Source organism: Prionailurus viverrinus, chromosome E3, assembly GCF_022837055.1.
Source record: "Prionailurus viverrinus isolate Anna chromosome E3, UM_Priviv_1.0, whole genome shotgun sequence".
Classification (NCBI taxonomy): Eukaryota; Metazoa; Chordata; class Mammalia; order Carnivora; family Felidae; genus Prionailurus; species Prionailurus viverrinus.
The window spans coordinates 31,034,535-31,051,371 of record NC_062576.1 but is presented as its reverse complement, the minus strand read 5'-3'; the positions used below and the strand labels follow the sequence as shown (position 1 = coordinate 31,051,371).

General features: G+C 45.1%; 1 protein-coding gene across 2 annotated transcripts in view; it reads left to right on the top strand.

Annotated features, from left to right (window-relative positions):
* Nucleotides 1-16,837, top strand: part of SHISA9 (shisa family member 9) — a 277,140-nt gene that overhangs the window by 243,800 nt on the left and 16,503 nt on the right. The window contains exons 3-4 of one of the 2 annotated variants that reach the window (XM_047838808.1): nucleotides 7,670-7,825; nucleotides 15,499-15,546. In XM_047838808.1, coding sequence (XP_047694764.1) covers nucleotides 7,670-7,825; nucleotides 15,499-15,546 — 204 coding nt within the window. Of the gene's footprint in view, nucleotides 1-7,669; nucleotides 7,830-15,498; nucleotides 15,547-16,837 lie in introns of both variants that reach the window. The other variant, XM_047838807.1, reaches the window with a different exon arrangement.

Sequence of the window (16,837 nt, the reverse complement as noted above, 5' to 3'; positions counted from 1 at the left end):
AAAATGGTTGTTTAATACATAAGGCCCCTCTTCTGTCTCAGGAAGGAGAGCACAGGGACATCATCAGCTTCTTGTTTGTTGACCGAGGGTCTTGACTGAAAACAGCATCCCAGAACAGAAAGTTCTCGTTGGCTATTTATAAGGGTCAGGATGAGTTGCAAAACTGTAATGCGGCAAAGAGTTTTTCTTACGGCATGGGGTATGAAGTACCTAGAATGGTATCTCTGGGGCCAAAGTTGGTCTATAAGAGAAACCATCCGGCTGAGAGCAAGACAGAGTTGGTTCAACTGGATTATCTCTATGGTCATGACTATGCAAATAAAATGAGATAGACATATCAAACAACATATATATCATAAGTAATATATATGTATGTGTACATATATAAAATACATACATACATATGTAAATAAATACATACATATGTATGTGTACATACATAAAATACATACATATGTATGGGGCACCTGGGTAGCTTGGTCAGTTAGGTATCTGACTCTTGATTTCAGCTCAGGTCATGATCTCACAGTTCATGAGATCAAGCCCCATGTCGATCTCAGCACAGAGCCTGCTTGGAATTCTCTCTCTCTCCCTCTCTCTCTGCCCCTCCATGCCCCCCCACCCCCGCCATCTTTTTCTCAAAATAAATGAATATTTAAAAAGCGCATACATATGCATATACATGTATACCTACATTCTGTCTATCTATCTGTCTATGTATCTATGTCTTTTATTTTTCTTCTCTCTCTTGGCAAGGACAGGATTTGCAGATTATAACCCAGATCTCACTCTTTGTGCTTCCCTCACCCTATTGTTCTATTTTGGTTGGATGCCAAACTGGGCTTCCTTCGCATCTACACTTAGGTATCTCCTCCTTAGCTGGATATATTTGTAGAAAACTCCCAGGGAACCTGGGTGGCCAACTCTTTTCCATCTTCCTGTTCAGTAAAATGAAAATAACATTAAAAAAAAAATCCAGTCACACCTGCGTTTAATAATTTTTCGTTGCTGCCCCGAGACCAGATTTCTTTTCTTTTTTTTAAGTATGTGCCTTTTTTTTTTTTTTTTATGTTGGTTGGTTGGTTGGTTGGTTGGTTTATTTATTTATTTATTTATTTATTTATTTATTTATTTTTGAGAGAGAGAGAGAGAGAGAGAGAGAGAGAGACTCTGAATGCAAGTGAGGGGGGTGCGATCAAAGGGCCAGAGAGAGAGGGAGACACAGAATCTGAAGAAGGCTCCAGGCTCCGAGCTGTCAGCACAGAGCCTGATGCGTGGCTTGAACTCAAGGACGGACCATGAGGAGATTGTGACTCGAGCTGAAGTCAGATGCATAACCAACTGAGCCACCCCGGTGCCCCTTAGATTTCAATATTTCTGAATATTTGATGCCTGGAAGCAGGCACAAAATGGCTGTCTTCCCAGGGTTCTACATGGGATAGCAGGAATGTGACTTTGGGCTGGTGAGGGATCCCTTTGGTGGGCCATCTCGGTCATGCCCACTTACATTAAGTAACTACCCACTGTCCTTGAGGTAGCTCAGGACTTGGGAGATATCATCCAGCAGCAAATACTTTATAATGGCATATTAAATATTCTGTTGGATAACATAAAAGGCTGTCGCAAGTGATAAGGAACATCTCTACAGATTTTTTTTTCCTTTAATGACATGTTTTGCATCTCTCCTGGCAGGCCTGGGAACAGAAGTTGAGCATAGTGGGTGGGATCTAGAACCAAGGGAGCAAGGAGATGGGAGAAAGGGCCCACTGGACAGTGCGCTGGGGAGAGGCCAGCTCTTTAACTACACAGGCTCATGTTTGGGATCTACTTCCAGGGGTTAAAAAAAAAAAAAAAAGACGACCACTATAAAGACATTAGTTAATTAGCTTATGAATAGCTTTGGGCATTCTCTATGTACTAGTAAGGGCACTTGCGGTTTGAAATTTCTACTATATTTCTGTAGAATACCCAGGAACAATGCCTTTATCATCTTAACAAAATCCCCAGGCCTTGCTTTATATCCACATGGGCAACTTCCCCTCTGGTTGGTTCCGTTTCCCAGAGGAAATCCAGACAGCTACACTAGTCCAAACTATACAGTGCAAGAGATACACCCCAAAGCATACTAGCTTATTAGAAAGAGGCTTCCCTGGGGCATCTGGGTGGCTCAGTTGGTTAAGCATCGAGTTCAGTTCAGGTCGTGATCTCACAGTTCATGAGTTTGAGCCCCAAGTCGGGCTCTGTGCTGATAGTTCATAGCCTGGAGCTCGCTTCAGATTCTGTGTCTCCCTCTCTCTGTGCACCCCCCCTCCGCACTTGTGTGTGCTCTCTCACTCTCTCTTCCTCAAGAATAAACATAAAAAAAGGGGAGGGCCTTCCCTATCTTCACTGCTTCCCTCCTGTTGTCCTTATTCCTTCACAATAAAGAGATTCTCCACTTGGTAGGTACAAACTCAAATCCATGGCTTCCTGGATTTTTGAATCCAAAGGTTCCAAATAGAAAAATTCAGGGAAGTATTCTGATTGGTCCAGCCTAGATCACGTGCCTGCTTCTGGCCCAATCACTGTGGGAAGAAGGAGGTATTGTGACTTGTCAGATTTGATCACATGCTCACCTCTGTGGCCAGAAGTGAGAGTTACTGGCCTGATATCCAACTGCCAGCCCTTACATGTCTGAATAAGAGTTTTTTGCCTGCCAGAGCACACTCTGACCATGAACATGGTGGGTTGCAAATGCTGAGGCATTGCTGTCTTCCAGAAGCAGCCCTCAACTGATGACTCATGGGAATTGGTATATAAATACTAAGGGGCTTGCCTAATGATAGAATTATCAGACAGGCATTCCACATCATTTACCAGCATTCCAAAGTGGGATTAAACTCCAGTTCACTAGAATTGCCCCTTGCTTGGCATTGTGCTCTTCGTCTGTTTTCCCATCCCTGTCTTGCTCCCTTACTCCTTTTCTTTTTTTTTTCTTTTTTTCTTTATTTCATTTTTTAAATTTATATCCAAGTTAGTTAGCATATAGTGCAACAATGATTTCAGGGGTAGTTTCCTTAATGCCCCTTACCCATTTAGCCCATCCCCCCCACACCCCCTCCAGTTACCCTCTGTTTGTTCTCCATATTTATGAGTCTCTTCTGTTTTGTCCCCCTCCCTTTTTAAAAAAAAAATTTTCCCCTTCCCTTATGTTCATCTGTTTTGTCTCTTAAAGACCTCATATGAGTCAAGTCATATGATTTTTGTCTTTCTATGACTAATTTTGCTTAGCATAATACCCTCTAGTTCCATTCATGTTGTTGCAGTTGGCAAGAATTCATTTTTTTTGATTGCCAAGTAATACTCCATAGTATGTATATACCACATCTTCTTTATCCATTCATCCATTGATGTATATTTGGGCTCTTTCCATACTTTGCCTATTGTAGATAGTGCTGCTATAAACATAGGGGTGCATGTGTCCCTTCGAAACAGCATACCTGTATCCCTGGGATGAATTCCTAGTAGTGTAATTGCTGGGTCATAGGGTAGTTCTATTTTTAATTTTTTGAGGAACCTCCATGCTGTTTTCCAGAGTGGCTGCACCGGTTTGCATTCCACCAACAATGCAAAAGAGATCATCTTTCTCCACATCCTCACCAACATGTGTTGTTGTCTGAGTTGTTAACATTAGCTGTTCTGACAGGTGTGAGGAGGTATCTCATTGTGGTTTTGATTTGTGTTTCCCTGGTGATGAGTGAGGTTGAGCATCTTTTCATATGTCAGTTGGCCATCTGGATGTCTTCTTTGGAAAAATGTCTGTTCATGTCTTCTGCCCATTTCTTCACTGGATTGTTTGTTTTTTGGGTGTTGATTTTGATAAGTTCTTTAGAGATTTTGGTTACTAGCCCTTTATCTGATATGTCGTTTGCAAATATCTTCTCCCATTCTGTTGGTTGCCTTTTAGTTTTGCTGATTGTTTCCTTTGCTGTGCAGAATATTTTATTTTGATGAGGTCCCAGTAGCTCATTTTTGCTTTTGTTTCCCTTGCCTCCAGAGACATGTTGAGTAAGAAGTTGCTGTGGCCAAGGTCAAAGAGGTTTTTGCCTGCTTTCTCCTCGAGGATTCAGATGGCTTCATGTCTTACATTTAGGTCTTTCATCCATTTTGAGTTTATTTTTGTGTATGGTGTAAGAAAGTGGTCAGGTTCATTCTTCTGCATGTCGCAGTTCAGTGTTCCCAGCACCACTTGCTGCAAAGACTGTCTTTATTTCATTGGATATCCTTTCCTGCTTTGTCAAAGATTAGTTGTCCATATGTTTGTGAGTCCATTTCTGGGTCCTCTCTTCTGTTCCATTGATCTGAGTGTCTGTTTTTGTGCCACCCTTACTCCTTTTCTACAGTGTTCCTGAGAGCACCCCCCCCCCCCCCAGATATGCTCATACTTGGATCCTTATTTCAGTGACTTCTGGGAAAACCCAGACTAAGACAGTCACCGTAATTGGCAGCTCATCACATGACCCAAATTCAGATGAAGCAGGATGTAGAAGGAAGTGGCGGTTCTGAAGACACAAAAATAGTAGCTGTCCATTAAAGAAGATACAGTGTGAGCCACCCCCCCCCCCCCAAAAACAGCAAACATTGAGAGTTTATAGTAAGTGCTCCCACCAGACCAGCATTTGGGCACAAAACATGTCTGGCCTGACGTGCCGAGATGAAGTTGACCTCCCTAGCAGGTGGCTCTGGAGAGGAAGATGTCAGACGATCTCGGGGTCCACACCATAACAAACGCTAGGCCTTATGCAGCCCTATTTCCATTATTTTATTATCTTGAGCCTTCTGGACCCAGCTGAATCGCAGCCAAAATGCTATTATGGCAGAAGGATACACCCACTTTCTCACATGCCAGCAGAGGCTGGGCGACATGGCATATGTTTGGTCACATCCCCATTACACATTTGGGGTTGTGTGCTTGTGCAGTGATAAAAATGTTCTTATCTCTGTGTCTCAGCTGTGGTATCCCTGCCTCTTTCCATTTGGGTTTATTGGTTTCTAAAGGCAAGCATTCCATATACGTCATGGGGTATAACGTGTAGAGAAGTCATGGGTTGACTTGTCTAGAAGCAGCACTTCAGAGAGGGGGTTCAGGTGTATAATACTCTGAGGGAGTGCTCTTCAACACACACACACACACACACACACACACACGCACGCTCGCCCTTCTCAGGTTGTGAGGGAAACAAAATAGGTAAGATGAAGGAGTCTCACACGGATGGGGGTGTCAGTCTCAGGTAAAGTCTGGACCAGGGTTAGTCAAATTATGTCCCTTGAATCGAATCTAGCAGCTACCTGTTTTGATAAATTAAGTTTTATTGACATACAGCCACACCCATTATTTGACATAATGTCTGTGTCTGCTTTCTTGATACAAAGGTGGAGTTGAGAGTATTCCTAATGAGACTGTGTGGCCCATAAAGACTGAATTATTTACAGTTTTGTCCCTTTACCCAAAAAAACGCTGTCCCCTGTTCCAAACCCTGGGAGCTCTGGAGCATCCATTGGTCCATAAAGCTATCCACACCTTGAGGCAAGGGGCCGGTCTGCGCACCTTAGTGTCAGCCAGCCAGACACTGGTGGCCAGCCACCTCAGGTGTTGAGGGTGAGGTTCATGAAGCACCCGAAACCCAGAGTGGTGGTTCCTGAGAATAACTTAGCGGGTGCTAGGGCCAGCTCTGAGCTGTGAGTCCCCTCCAGAGCAGCTGGGAAATGGGCACATATGCCAGGTAAAGGGGATCTTTCAAAGCAGCACCAGCATCCACCGCCATGTTTATTTGGATCTGCACGAGTGCTTCATGTACCTGGAGAGAATCTCCACTTCCTGCCTGAAACTGAGCAATAACCCCCCTCTTCTGGACTCCGTGCCTCATCTGAGCTTGCCCCCTCCCTCCCACTGCTCTCAGGGTGACACAGAAACCCTTCACAAGGCATCGTGAGCCCTGCAGGCCTGTTCAGCCCCACCTCCTCCCTCTCCCCTCTTCTGCACGTGCCCGGCACATGCTTCTACTGCCCTCCACCTCCTCCCACATTTAACTCACATCTGGATTTCTGGGTCTCAGCTCAGAGAATATTCCTTCGGAGCCAACTTCTTGAACCTCTCCAGGTGAATTCCATTTCCTCTACGTAGTCAATATTCTGCTCATGTGTCTTTACCTATTTTTTTTCTGTCTTTGCAAATTACAACACACACAGATTTTCTTTACCAAAAATGCTGTATTATTTGCATTACTTTCTCATTTTCTTTTTCCCTCCTTAACAGTATAAGCCCCAAGGAACTATCCAGGTTGACAGGTGTAGAGTTAACACATCTTTCTATAAGATTTTTTTTAAGTTTATTTATTTATTTTGAGAGAGACAGAGACAGTGCGAGTGTGGGATGGGCAGAAAGAGGGAGAGAGAGAGAATCCCAAGTTGTCAGCGCAGAGCCTGATACAGGGCTTGAACTCGTGAAACTGTGAGATCATGACCTGAGCTGAAGCCAAGAGCTGGACTTAACTGGCTGAGCCACCCTGGTGCCCCAGAGTTTAACTTGATTTTAAACACTTTTTTTTAAAGCTGCATGATATCCCATTATATGCATGTACAGATTGTGTATGTAATATGAATGTACAATAATTTAATAATTCCCATATGGTTTTTTTTTGAGAAAGATAAGAGATAAAGTAGGGGAGAGGGGCAGAGGGAGAGAGAGGGAGGGAAGGAGAATCTTAAGCAGGGTCCATACTCTAAGCAGAGTCCAACTCAGGGCTCGATCCCATGACCCTGGGATCATGAGCTGAGCTGAAATCAAGAGTCACATGGGCCATCCAGGTGCCCCCAAGAATTCCCATATTTTTAGGAGCTCATGTTGTTTGTGTGTGTGCATATATTTCACCTCATAGACAATGGTGCAGAGAACATCTCTGAACAAATATCCATGTATTCTGATGTCATTTCTGTAGGCTCATTCCCTAGAAGTGGTATTGTTTGGTCAAAATATGCACTCACTTTACATTCTAAGGCACACTGTCATGTTCCTTTCCGCAAATATGGCAAATTGCGTGCCCACCATGAGTTGATGAGACCACACAACTTCCCACATCTTTACGACTATCGGTGTACCTCCCCCCTCTTACTCAATGTTTGCCAATCTCTTGGCGAAGGAACGGCTTCTCGTCATTGTTCTGACTTGCATTTCCTTGACTGTTACTGAAGTTAATCATCTGTATATAGTTTATTTTTTAATGTTCCTTCATTTTTGAGCGAGAGCACGAGATTGGGGGAGGGGCAGACAGAGAGGGGGACAGAGAATCCGAAGCGGGCTCTGTGAGCCCGATGTGGGGCTCCAACTCACGAACCGTGAGAGCGTGACCTGAGCCAAATTTGGACGTTCAACCAGCTGAGCCACCCGGGCACCCCTATAGTTTTAATAACAGAAATAGCCCCTGCAATGGTAGGGACCTTAACACATCCATTTCAGGGGGAGATGAAAAGTTCTAGGCGCACCCTTTGCCCTTTATTCACCCATCCCCTGCTGCTCTCGCTCTTGTGTCCCCAGGAGGGTGGGCGTTTGGGACCCTGCGAGGGTGGGTTGCTTTGCATGGGAGGAAGGTCCCGCCCCGTCTGTGACCACCCCCTGTTATCTTGCTTGCAGATGCTACGCAGATGAACAACGCGGTGCCCACCTCCCCTTTGCTCCAGCAGATGGGCCATCCGCATTCGTACCCCAGCCTGGGCCAGATCTCTAATCCCTACGAGCAGCAGCCGCCGGGCAAAGAGCTCAACAAATATGCCTCCCTGAAGGCGGTTGGTAAGTGCTGTTCTCTTTCTCCCCTGCTTTTCTGTACTTTTCTCTCCCCACCCCCCAACTGGTTTTTCTGCTCCTCTCTTTCGTTCTACTTCTCGTTTTCTTTTCCTTCTTCTCGTCTCCTGAACTCTGTCTCTGTCTGTCCATCTTTTCCTCTATCTCCCTCTCTGTCTCTCTCACACATATTCTTGATGTCTCTACCTGGGGCCCAGGTTACTGTGAAACAGCTGCTTTCCCTATGACTAGTCACGTGGGGCGGGGGGGGGGGTGCGAGGGACACGTGTGGGGGCTGTTTCCCGGGACAGAGGGTGCCTGGAGGCTTATTTGGACCCACAGACACCTCAGCCCCTTCGTCGTCCACCATCTGCCCTAGTGAATCCCCAGGACATAGAATCCAGGACACCCGGTGTCCGAGTGTCTTGCCCTGTAGGAGGTAGCATCCATCACCCCGCAGTCACCCCGTCTCTGTGAATTCAGTAAGTGGAACGCTTCTGCTCTTCCGGATTGGGCACACAGCCTGGAGCTTGTGCTAAGTTCTGATCAAGTTCTTATCGATTGCACGGGACATTTTATACATCCTGCCTCTTTTTCTCACAGTGGTCCAAAGAGGAGGGCACAATTATTATCCCAGTTTTCAGATCAGGAAACTAAGACTCAAGGAGTTTCTTTTACCTTGGTCCAAATCAAGCAGCCTGTGGATTTTTATTACTCCAGAGCCTATCCTCCCGCTGCTAGCTTCCCCCTGCCCTGCTCCTCCGTTAGTCCCTTTCCCCAGCTCACACATGAGGGAGCGTCACATATGATGGTGTCCCGGGCTTCCGAACGAACCGCGTGGGCAGGAGTTCTATCGGATGGAAGCAGCAGCCACAGCAAAGTCACACTTTGGGCAGATGGACTCACAGGCCACCTGCTTGCTTTTATTATCAGCTACTTGTCTTCATTCCTTCCCTCGCAACCACGCCCCTCATCAGAGATATGGGATGGGAGGTGTTTGCTGATTGATTCCTGTGTCTGATATCTTAATTCCATTACAAACGGACACCAGAAACCAAAGCCCGGACGCTGTGACGTGTCTGTGATGCTGGAGGTGACCATGGTCTCCAAACATCGGAGGCACAAAGCATCTTGGTGGCTCGGCAGAGGGCCAGGCACATACTAGGAACTCCGCAAGCATTTGAATCACAAATATCTTTAGGAATTCATGTCTCCCCGTCTCTTAGGGCTTCCAGATGGAGTCCCTCAAAGATGGGCAGACCAGATTTCTAACCCCAAGGGCGCAGGCTGAGCAGACTGACACAGGCTTTTCCAAATCCCAAGCCCTGCAAGAACTCATATACCAGTTCCTGTGTTGCATGTTGAGTTTCTGCACCGAACTCAGCCCTTATACACACCCCATGACCACAGATTCCCCCCATTCCAGATCGCGTGTTTGCACAGCGTATGCATCCTGAGCGTGTTTAAGTAGACTCAAATATTAGGAGAAAGAGCTGCAGGCTGTTGCCTAGGAGAGAAGGAGTCAGGGCATCTACACCAATGTAGCTATGGAAGCCTTCATACACTGTGTGGTGCCCTGCCCCTCCCCGCTCCCTTCCTGAGCCTTGCCTTTAGGTGACAAATGGCATTTGCCAGTTCCATTTGATTCTTCTTTTGGCATTAAAAAAAAATCAACCCAGACATCCTTTTCCCTTTGAACTGGTTACATTCCCCTAAACAGCTTATTTCTTCAGCTTAGGCCTGGTGTCTTGTCCCCCCTCCAAACCCAGTTGTTATTTGGGTGAATCATAGATGGATATTCCCACAATGCTCCTTGATTTTTCCCTCGGATTTGTACAGAGATCCTGCCCATAGCACATGTCTACAGTGCATTTAGAATTCCATTTCCAGTTTTGCCCTTCTTAAGTAACCCTTTCTTCCATAAAGAACTTCCATAAAGTTCTGTAGTGTTTACTGAATGAATGATTGTGCTTGTCTTTGGCATGAGTCCAATCATAGCTCAGTTGTAAGGAAGCACCCCTAATCTTCTAGAAAACTCTGAAGGATCTTACATAAAGAACTCTCCTCCATCCTGGATATGGTTGATGTGCCCCTCTTCTTCTCTGTCCTTCCTCTCTGCTTGTTGTGGGAGTTCACAGACTTTACCTGAGTCGCTGATGGTCTTGTGACTCTCCAGGGAGGAGCAAATTAAAGGACTGCCTGACCCAATGGGTTACCCACGTGTCCAGCATCTGCCTGCACAAATGAAATGCAGATCCTGGGCTAAGTGCTCTTCGAAAGGTTCTTTATTAAGGCATAATTCACACCATGATGTGTGTGCGGATGATGAAACGCATTTCATTAGCAAAATCATTACCACCCAGGAGAGAAGTTGTTTAAAAATTTTTTTCCTTTGAGAGTTCTGCAGCCTTCGATAAGCAGATGCATTTTCTAAAAATTCCTGGTAAAGAAGGAAGGACTTGGACAGCCTTTAGGGTTAACTGCCAGGTTCAAAAATACCCCTGGAAAATAAATTTCTCTTGGTGGCTTTAATATCCAGAACATGGGGTAGTTTCACGCAGTCACTGAAACTCTCTGACCTCAGCTTCTTCATGTGAAAAATGAGGAATGAAAAGCGAGGAAATTTTAAAATAGAAAATGAAACAATTCTACTCATTCTAGTTATTAGAATACTGTGGGCCATTAAATATGTCCCATCCATTCACTGCCAACTCCAGAGAGAAAAGAGTGGTAACTGTTGGTACTTTTATTTTATTTTATTTTATTTTATTTTATTTTATTTTATTTTATATTTTATTTTACTTTATTTGCTTGTTGAAATCACACTCATTAATGTTAAAAAATTTTTTTAGTGTTTATTTATTTTTGAGAAAGAGAGAGAATGTGAAAGGAGGAGGGGCAGAGAGAGAGAGGGAGACACAGAATCCAAAGCAGGCTCCAGGCTCTGAGCCGTCAGCACAGAGCCTGATGCAGGGCTCGAACCTGCAAACCATGAGATCATGAGCCAAAGTCAGACGTTTGATTGACTGAGCCACCCAGGCACCCCAACACACTCATTGATGTTTAAAGAGAGCTCTTTTCTTTCTACAGTTCAGGGATATAGCATGTGAGTACACAATGTTCTCTGTTCCCAAGGGGTTCACTGCCCAAGTGTCAGCAAAAGATTAGCACACATTAGGGAAATGTTAGCAGCTAAACTTCATCAGATTTTGTACAAGGAGGTATGATGGGGTTGGATTATCATTTGTTTCATTGATTGATTTATTCATTCATTCATTCATTTTAGATATTTAATCTGGTGTCCCTTGATTGTAGGTCCCATTGAGGCATGAACCAAGTCTGTCCCATTCATCAGTGCATCCCCAGCACCTAATACCATGCTGGGAACTTACAAGTGCTCCCAATAAGTTTTTGTAAAATTAGTGAATTAGAGCATATGGTGAGTACCACATCAAGTCAGGAGCATGAGATGATCAGCAAGATGGTGGAACATGGCATGGCCTCTGCCGCTGGTCGGGACGGAGTTTAAGATCTCAGTAGATATTTTCAGGCTCTTTCTGAAATAACTTAACTGCCTCAGGTCTCAGTTTCCCCCCTCTGTAAAATGGAGATAATAACAATACGGAGCTGATGGTTTGTTGGGTAGATTCAGTGATACATTGCACAGAATGTGCTTAGCCTGACATACAGTCAACCTCAGTAATACTGGAACATATTAAAGGCTCCAGACCAGAGTTGTTTGTTGGCCATATTTTTCCTCAGATCTCCAAGATATACTGATGCCTTGATTAACATGCAGTGGCTCAGGTGTCATTTTGAGGGAGGGAGAGTTTATTCCGGTTTGATGGGAAAGACATACAAGGAAGCTAACTCACACTGAGGATCTGATAAAACAAACAAGCAAGCAAAACAGCAAATGACGTTTTTGAGCCGTTCTAAGGACCAGCAGTCAGCCAAACCTGTTTACTGCCCCGTATCTCCTGAATGACGAAGATCCAGACATATGGCTACTACAATCCATTAAAAAAAGATTCCTAGTCTCCTCCAACTGACTCTCCTTCCTAAGTTACAACTGCGGATTTAAACGTTGTAGTTCCATCCTCCACCAAGACTGAAGACAAAAAGTGTGTCTTGTGGTAGATTGAGTCGAAATGTAACCTGAAGTCTCCGTTAAGCACACGAGTTCCCTGGCTTGAGCCGCCAGTTTGATGGGTAGTTACGATGTGAAGAACCCACTTTATGGTTCTTCATAGGCAATGTTGACAGGACAGAGGTGTTTGGGAAAATGTCCAGAAGGCTTACCTGCTGGTTCAGAGGGGGGTGGTTCCTGCCTCCAGAGCTGGAAAAAGACCACACTTTCACGTAATTTCTGATGGACCTTGCATACAGAAAATTGACTACGCATTAGCATTTATCGCCTCTTGGCCCCATGTCCAGTTTTTTCCTTTAGGCACGTAAGACTTAAACTACTGACCACATTTATTTTATTTTATTATTTTATAATTTTATCTACTTATTTATTTATTTAATATAATTTATTGTCAAGTTGGCTAACATACAGTGTATACAGTGTGCTCTTGGTTGTGGGAGTAGATTCCCATGATTTATCGCTTACATACAACACCCCATGCTCATCCCAACACGTGCCCTCCTCAATGCCCATCCCCCATTTTCCCCTCTCCCCCACTCCCCCACCCTCATCAACCTCAGTTTGTGCTCTGTATTTAAGAGTCTCATATGGTTTGTCTCCCTCCCTCTCTGTTTGTAACAATTTTTCCCCCTTCCCCTCTCCCATGGTCTTCTGTTAAGTTTCTCCAGTTCCACATATGAGTAATGAAGACATATGATATCTTTCTCTGCCTGACTTATGTCACTTAGCATAATACCCTCCAGTTCCATCCACATTGCTGCAGATGGCAGGATTTCATTCTTTCTCATTGACCTACATGCCCTTTAGATGCTTCATTGCAACCCTGGCTTCTCAGTGAGAGAAAGAGACAGGGTGTACCAGCATTATTGATAAAGTGCCATGGTGCCTTCATTTTTACATTAAAATTTTATTAAGAAGATATTTTCTTTGTTGCTATTTGACAGACAAGGGGCTCTTGCCAGAATCCTGTTCCATTTTCCAATGGCACTGTTTAAAACCACAACAGTACACTTCAACATGGCAGGAATTTCCTCTTTCATCTTGCTGTACGAGTCATGCGTGAGAAACCTACCTGATGCATGAGACCTCAGCCATGGATTGACCTCTGCGTGTTTAATTTTTTTTTTTTAAGTTATGGCAAGAAGAGGGCTAACATCATTGAAGTCTCAAAACACTATACCTCTGAGGGAGGTATTGTTCCCAATCTTTGGCAGATGAAATTAAGCAATTTTGGCAGGTGAAATTAAGCAATTTTCCCAGCGTCTTCCAGTAAATGGCAGAGGCAAGAATCACATTCAGGATTACCTGATTCAGAATCCTGTGTTCTTTCCATGACATGATTCCATCTTCCAGAGGGCAATTTCTGGCATCAGAAGGCTATAACCAGACCCCCCCCCAAAAAAAAAAAAATGGGAGAGCACCTTCCCCTCTTTTTTGGTGGGAGGATTATTTATATTGAGTTATCTTTCTTTGTTTGAAGTTTAAAGTTTTCCCATGGTGCTGAGTATAATTGAGGTATAATATATTTAAGGTATACTGCAGATAAGGTAAAATTTACATGTAGTGAAATCTGCAGATCATAATTTTACAGTGGCATGATTGTTGAAAGACACATACTCTAGGATAACAAACATCCCAGTAAGGATAAGAAATATTTCATCACCCAGAAAGCTACCTCACGTTTGTTTCCTCTCACCACCTTTGATTCATCCCCCTTTAATAAGTGTTGAAGTTTTTCCACCCAATAAATATTTATCTAATGTCAGGGGTAGTGGCACCAAGCATGTAGTGGGACCTTACATGTATATTTGGAAGCCTGTGTGCCACCTGATTAAGTGTCCTTATTTTCAGTGGATTTATGAAAGAAAACTTGTTACCACCTTGCCAGAGCTAAGCCCTGCCTTAGGTGGGGATAGGGGTGACCATGGCATGGTTCCTGTCTTCAAGTGATGAACTTGGCTTAGGGGTAATGACCTGTTTGGCGTCCGTGACTCAGTGACTCAGGCAGTCTTGTGTCCACCCACACAGGAAGATTTGGGGCCACATCACTATTTCCAGATGTCAATGAACCTGGGCGGGTCTCACTTAATTTTAACTTCTTCACCCTCCTGTCCCTTCGTTTCCCCTCTGTTGTGAATAATGAGGGTGTTGAGTTCATATCGGCAGGGGGAATGTGGCAATCTGAGCGTCCTTTGGCCTGCCTATGAGGCCAACCAGAAATGTTTAAATGAGACCGGATCTGTGCTCTGTAATCTTTCACGTCACAAAGAATGTTCCCTGCAACTCCTCTCAGCTGGCAGCCTGATGTCTGTCTGGAAATTGTGCAAAAATGCTGAGAACTTGGGCTTTTCAGGTAGATTCTTAAGAAAGGGAAGGGGAGCCAATGGCACACACTGATTGGTGAGGCCTCTGGCCAATGGACAGAGGCTGCTGCACAGACACGTGAGCAGGTTTACCCCCCTTTGAGTAAAATCCAATCTTACAGAGAAAGTCTAACAAAGACAGGCTTAGGGTGTGGCCATTGCCCTTAACATTCTTTACACAAGAGGTTACCAGGGAGTTTTCTTAATAAAGTACCATCACCCGGGCTCATTCGGCACACCTGAAATGAAATTCAACTTAGGGAAACTGATTTCTAAACAAAATTCCAAGCATTATGTGATGCTTAAATAACAAACTTGAATCCTGTAGCATTTAGGAGTATTTCCCTCCCTTAGGAAAAGTGACTCACAGAGAAACTTAATTTGTTCGTTCGTTCATTCATTCATTCATTCAACAGTATTTTTCTTTCTTTTTTCTTTTTTCTTTTAATGTTTTTATTTTTGAGAGGGGGAGGGTCAGGGGAGGGACAGAGAGAGAGAGAGGGAGACAGAGGATCCAAAGCAGGCTCCGTGCTGAGGGCAGAGAGCCCGATGTGGGTCTCGAACTCACAAACCCTGAGATCATGACCTGAACCAAGGTCGGACGCTTAACCAACTGAGCCACCCAGGCGCCCTATCAGTATTTTCATACACAGATTATGTGCATGGACAGTCCCTACCCCTTGGGGGCCTGCCACCCAGCCTGTAAAGTTGCAGTCACTGCAGAGCCTGGCCCAACCTTGGATTTCCCTCTAACTTTTTCAGGAGACGGATTGCAGTAAAACAGGATCCAAATGTATCTTGTCAACAAAGTGTTGTCATTAGCAAAAGTGACCTCATGCAACTCACATTTCCCTTTCTTTCTTAGAGGGTTGAGATTTAGAGCCAGATTCACTGCCTGAGAAATCTCTCTCTCCCTGACGTAACTGAAAACATCTAGGCCTTTTTCAAGGGACTTCTTCTGACCCTCTGTTGGGTGTTATCTTGATGCTGCAGAAGGAAGTGCCTACAGAATCACATTTGCCCGTTTGGTCTCTCGCCCTATTCCCGGGGCCCCTGAGGCCTGCTCCCCCACTGCCTTGGAGGCTGTGGCTGGGGCCGGCAGCAGGTGAGGGCAGCGAACACGAGAAGCCGGCCAGCAGATCAGCATCTCTCGATTGTTATTTTTTTAGGAAGTTCTGATGGTGACTGGGCAGTGGCGACACTTAAGTCACCAAAAGGTACTGTACGGCTCTTTCTAGCTCTTTTGTCTAGGTCTTGTCACATTTGACATTAATCATTGAAAGCACAAAGTGTCCTGGTGTCTGTGTGTGACCCAGTGCCACACGTGTGTCCCCATTGAGTGGACCTTAAATCCATCTAAGTTCCAGCATGTAGGTGTTCGTGTGTGTGTGTGTGTGTGTGTGTGTGTGTGTGTGTGTGTGTGTGTGATGTGTCTGTGCTCTGGGCTGTTGTTGAAGAATGTGCTACCCGCCCCCCTTCTCAATATTCATTGCCTGAAGGAAAATGTCCCTATCAGACACCATCCAGGTAAGACATCCAGGAAATGTTTTATTTTATTTTTTTTCAGAAAGCAACCCAAGCAAACTAGCAAAACACAAGGTGAATTAATGCAGGAGGGGAGAAAACACACCTTGTGAGGCAGAGATAAACACAGTCAGGTTCTTGGCTCCAAGTCTTGGGGATGATTTAGCCTTTTTGCTCTGTTCAGCTTTCCTGAGGCGGTCTGGGGAGAATCAGGAGTCCTTCACGTGGAGTCTGTGAGTTTAACCAGCTGGGTGGCTGGACCAGGAGGTAGCTAGCATCTCCTCACTCCCTACCATGTGCCAGACAGGGTGCTGGCCCTTTGCATCATGTTGTCACTAAATTCCCTGATGACCCAGCCGTGCAGGCTGTGTCCTTCCTCATTAGCGATGAGGACACGGGCGTCTGAGGGAGGGTGTCTCGCTTACGTCCACCGCTGCTAAGTGCTGGCATTGTAGTTTGGACCCGCATCCGTCTGACTCACATGCCTAGGTTATTTCCCACCTGAGTGTGATGGGAGTAGCTCTTTTCAGAACAGATGAGAAACTCTGTTTTCTTCTGCTCTCACTCCATTTGCTTTGTTGGATTTGGCAGTGGGGAGGATGTCACTGACCCAAGGCGGTGGAGGCAGAACTGTTTAGTGATCTTGGACTGGGGAAATTAGAAGGCCTCACAGGGCTCTAGGCAGGATACTGGCAGAACCATTTTTGCATTCTTGAATGATAGTTTTGGTTTTCAAGTGGAGCTGGGATTAGGGGCAAATGGCCTGGAGGTAGCCCCCCCCCCCCCGCCCCCCGTCCCCTGCTGCCCCGGGAGGCTCCTACGATTACCCAGGTGGGCGGTGGCCTGGGCCAGGTGCGTAGAGAACACAGAAGACAATGAAGTGGGAGACAAGGGACGGTAGAAGGTCATGAGTGTGTGCCTGTGAGCAGGAAGGAGGGAACAGTGGGCCCTCACTGGTTCTCATATTTCAGCTCCTTGAGCAGC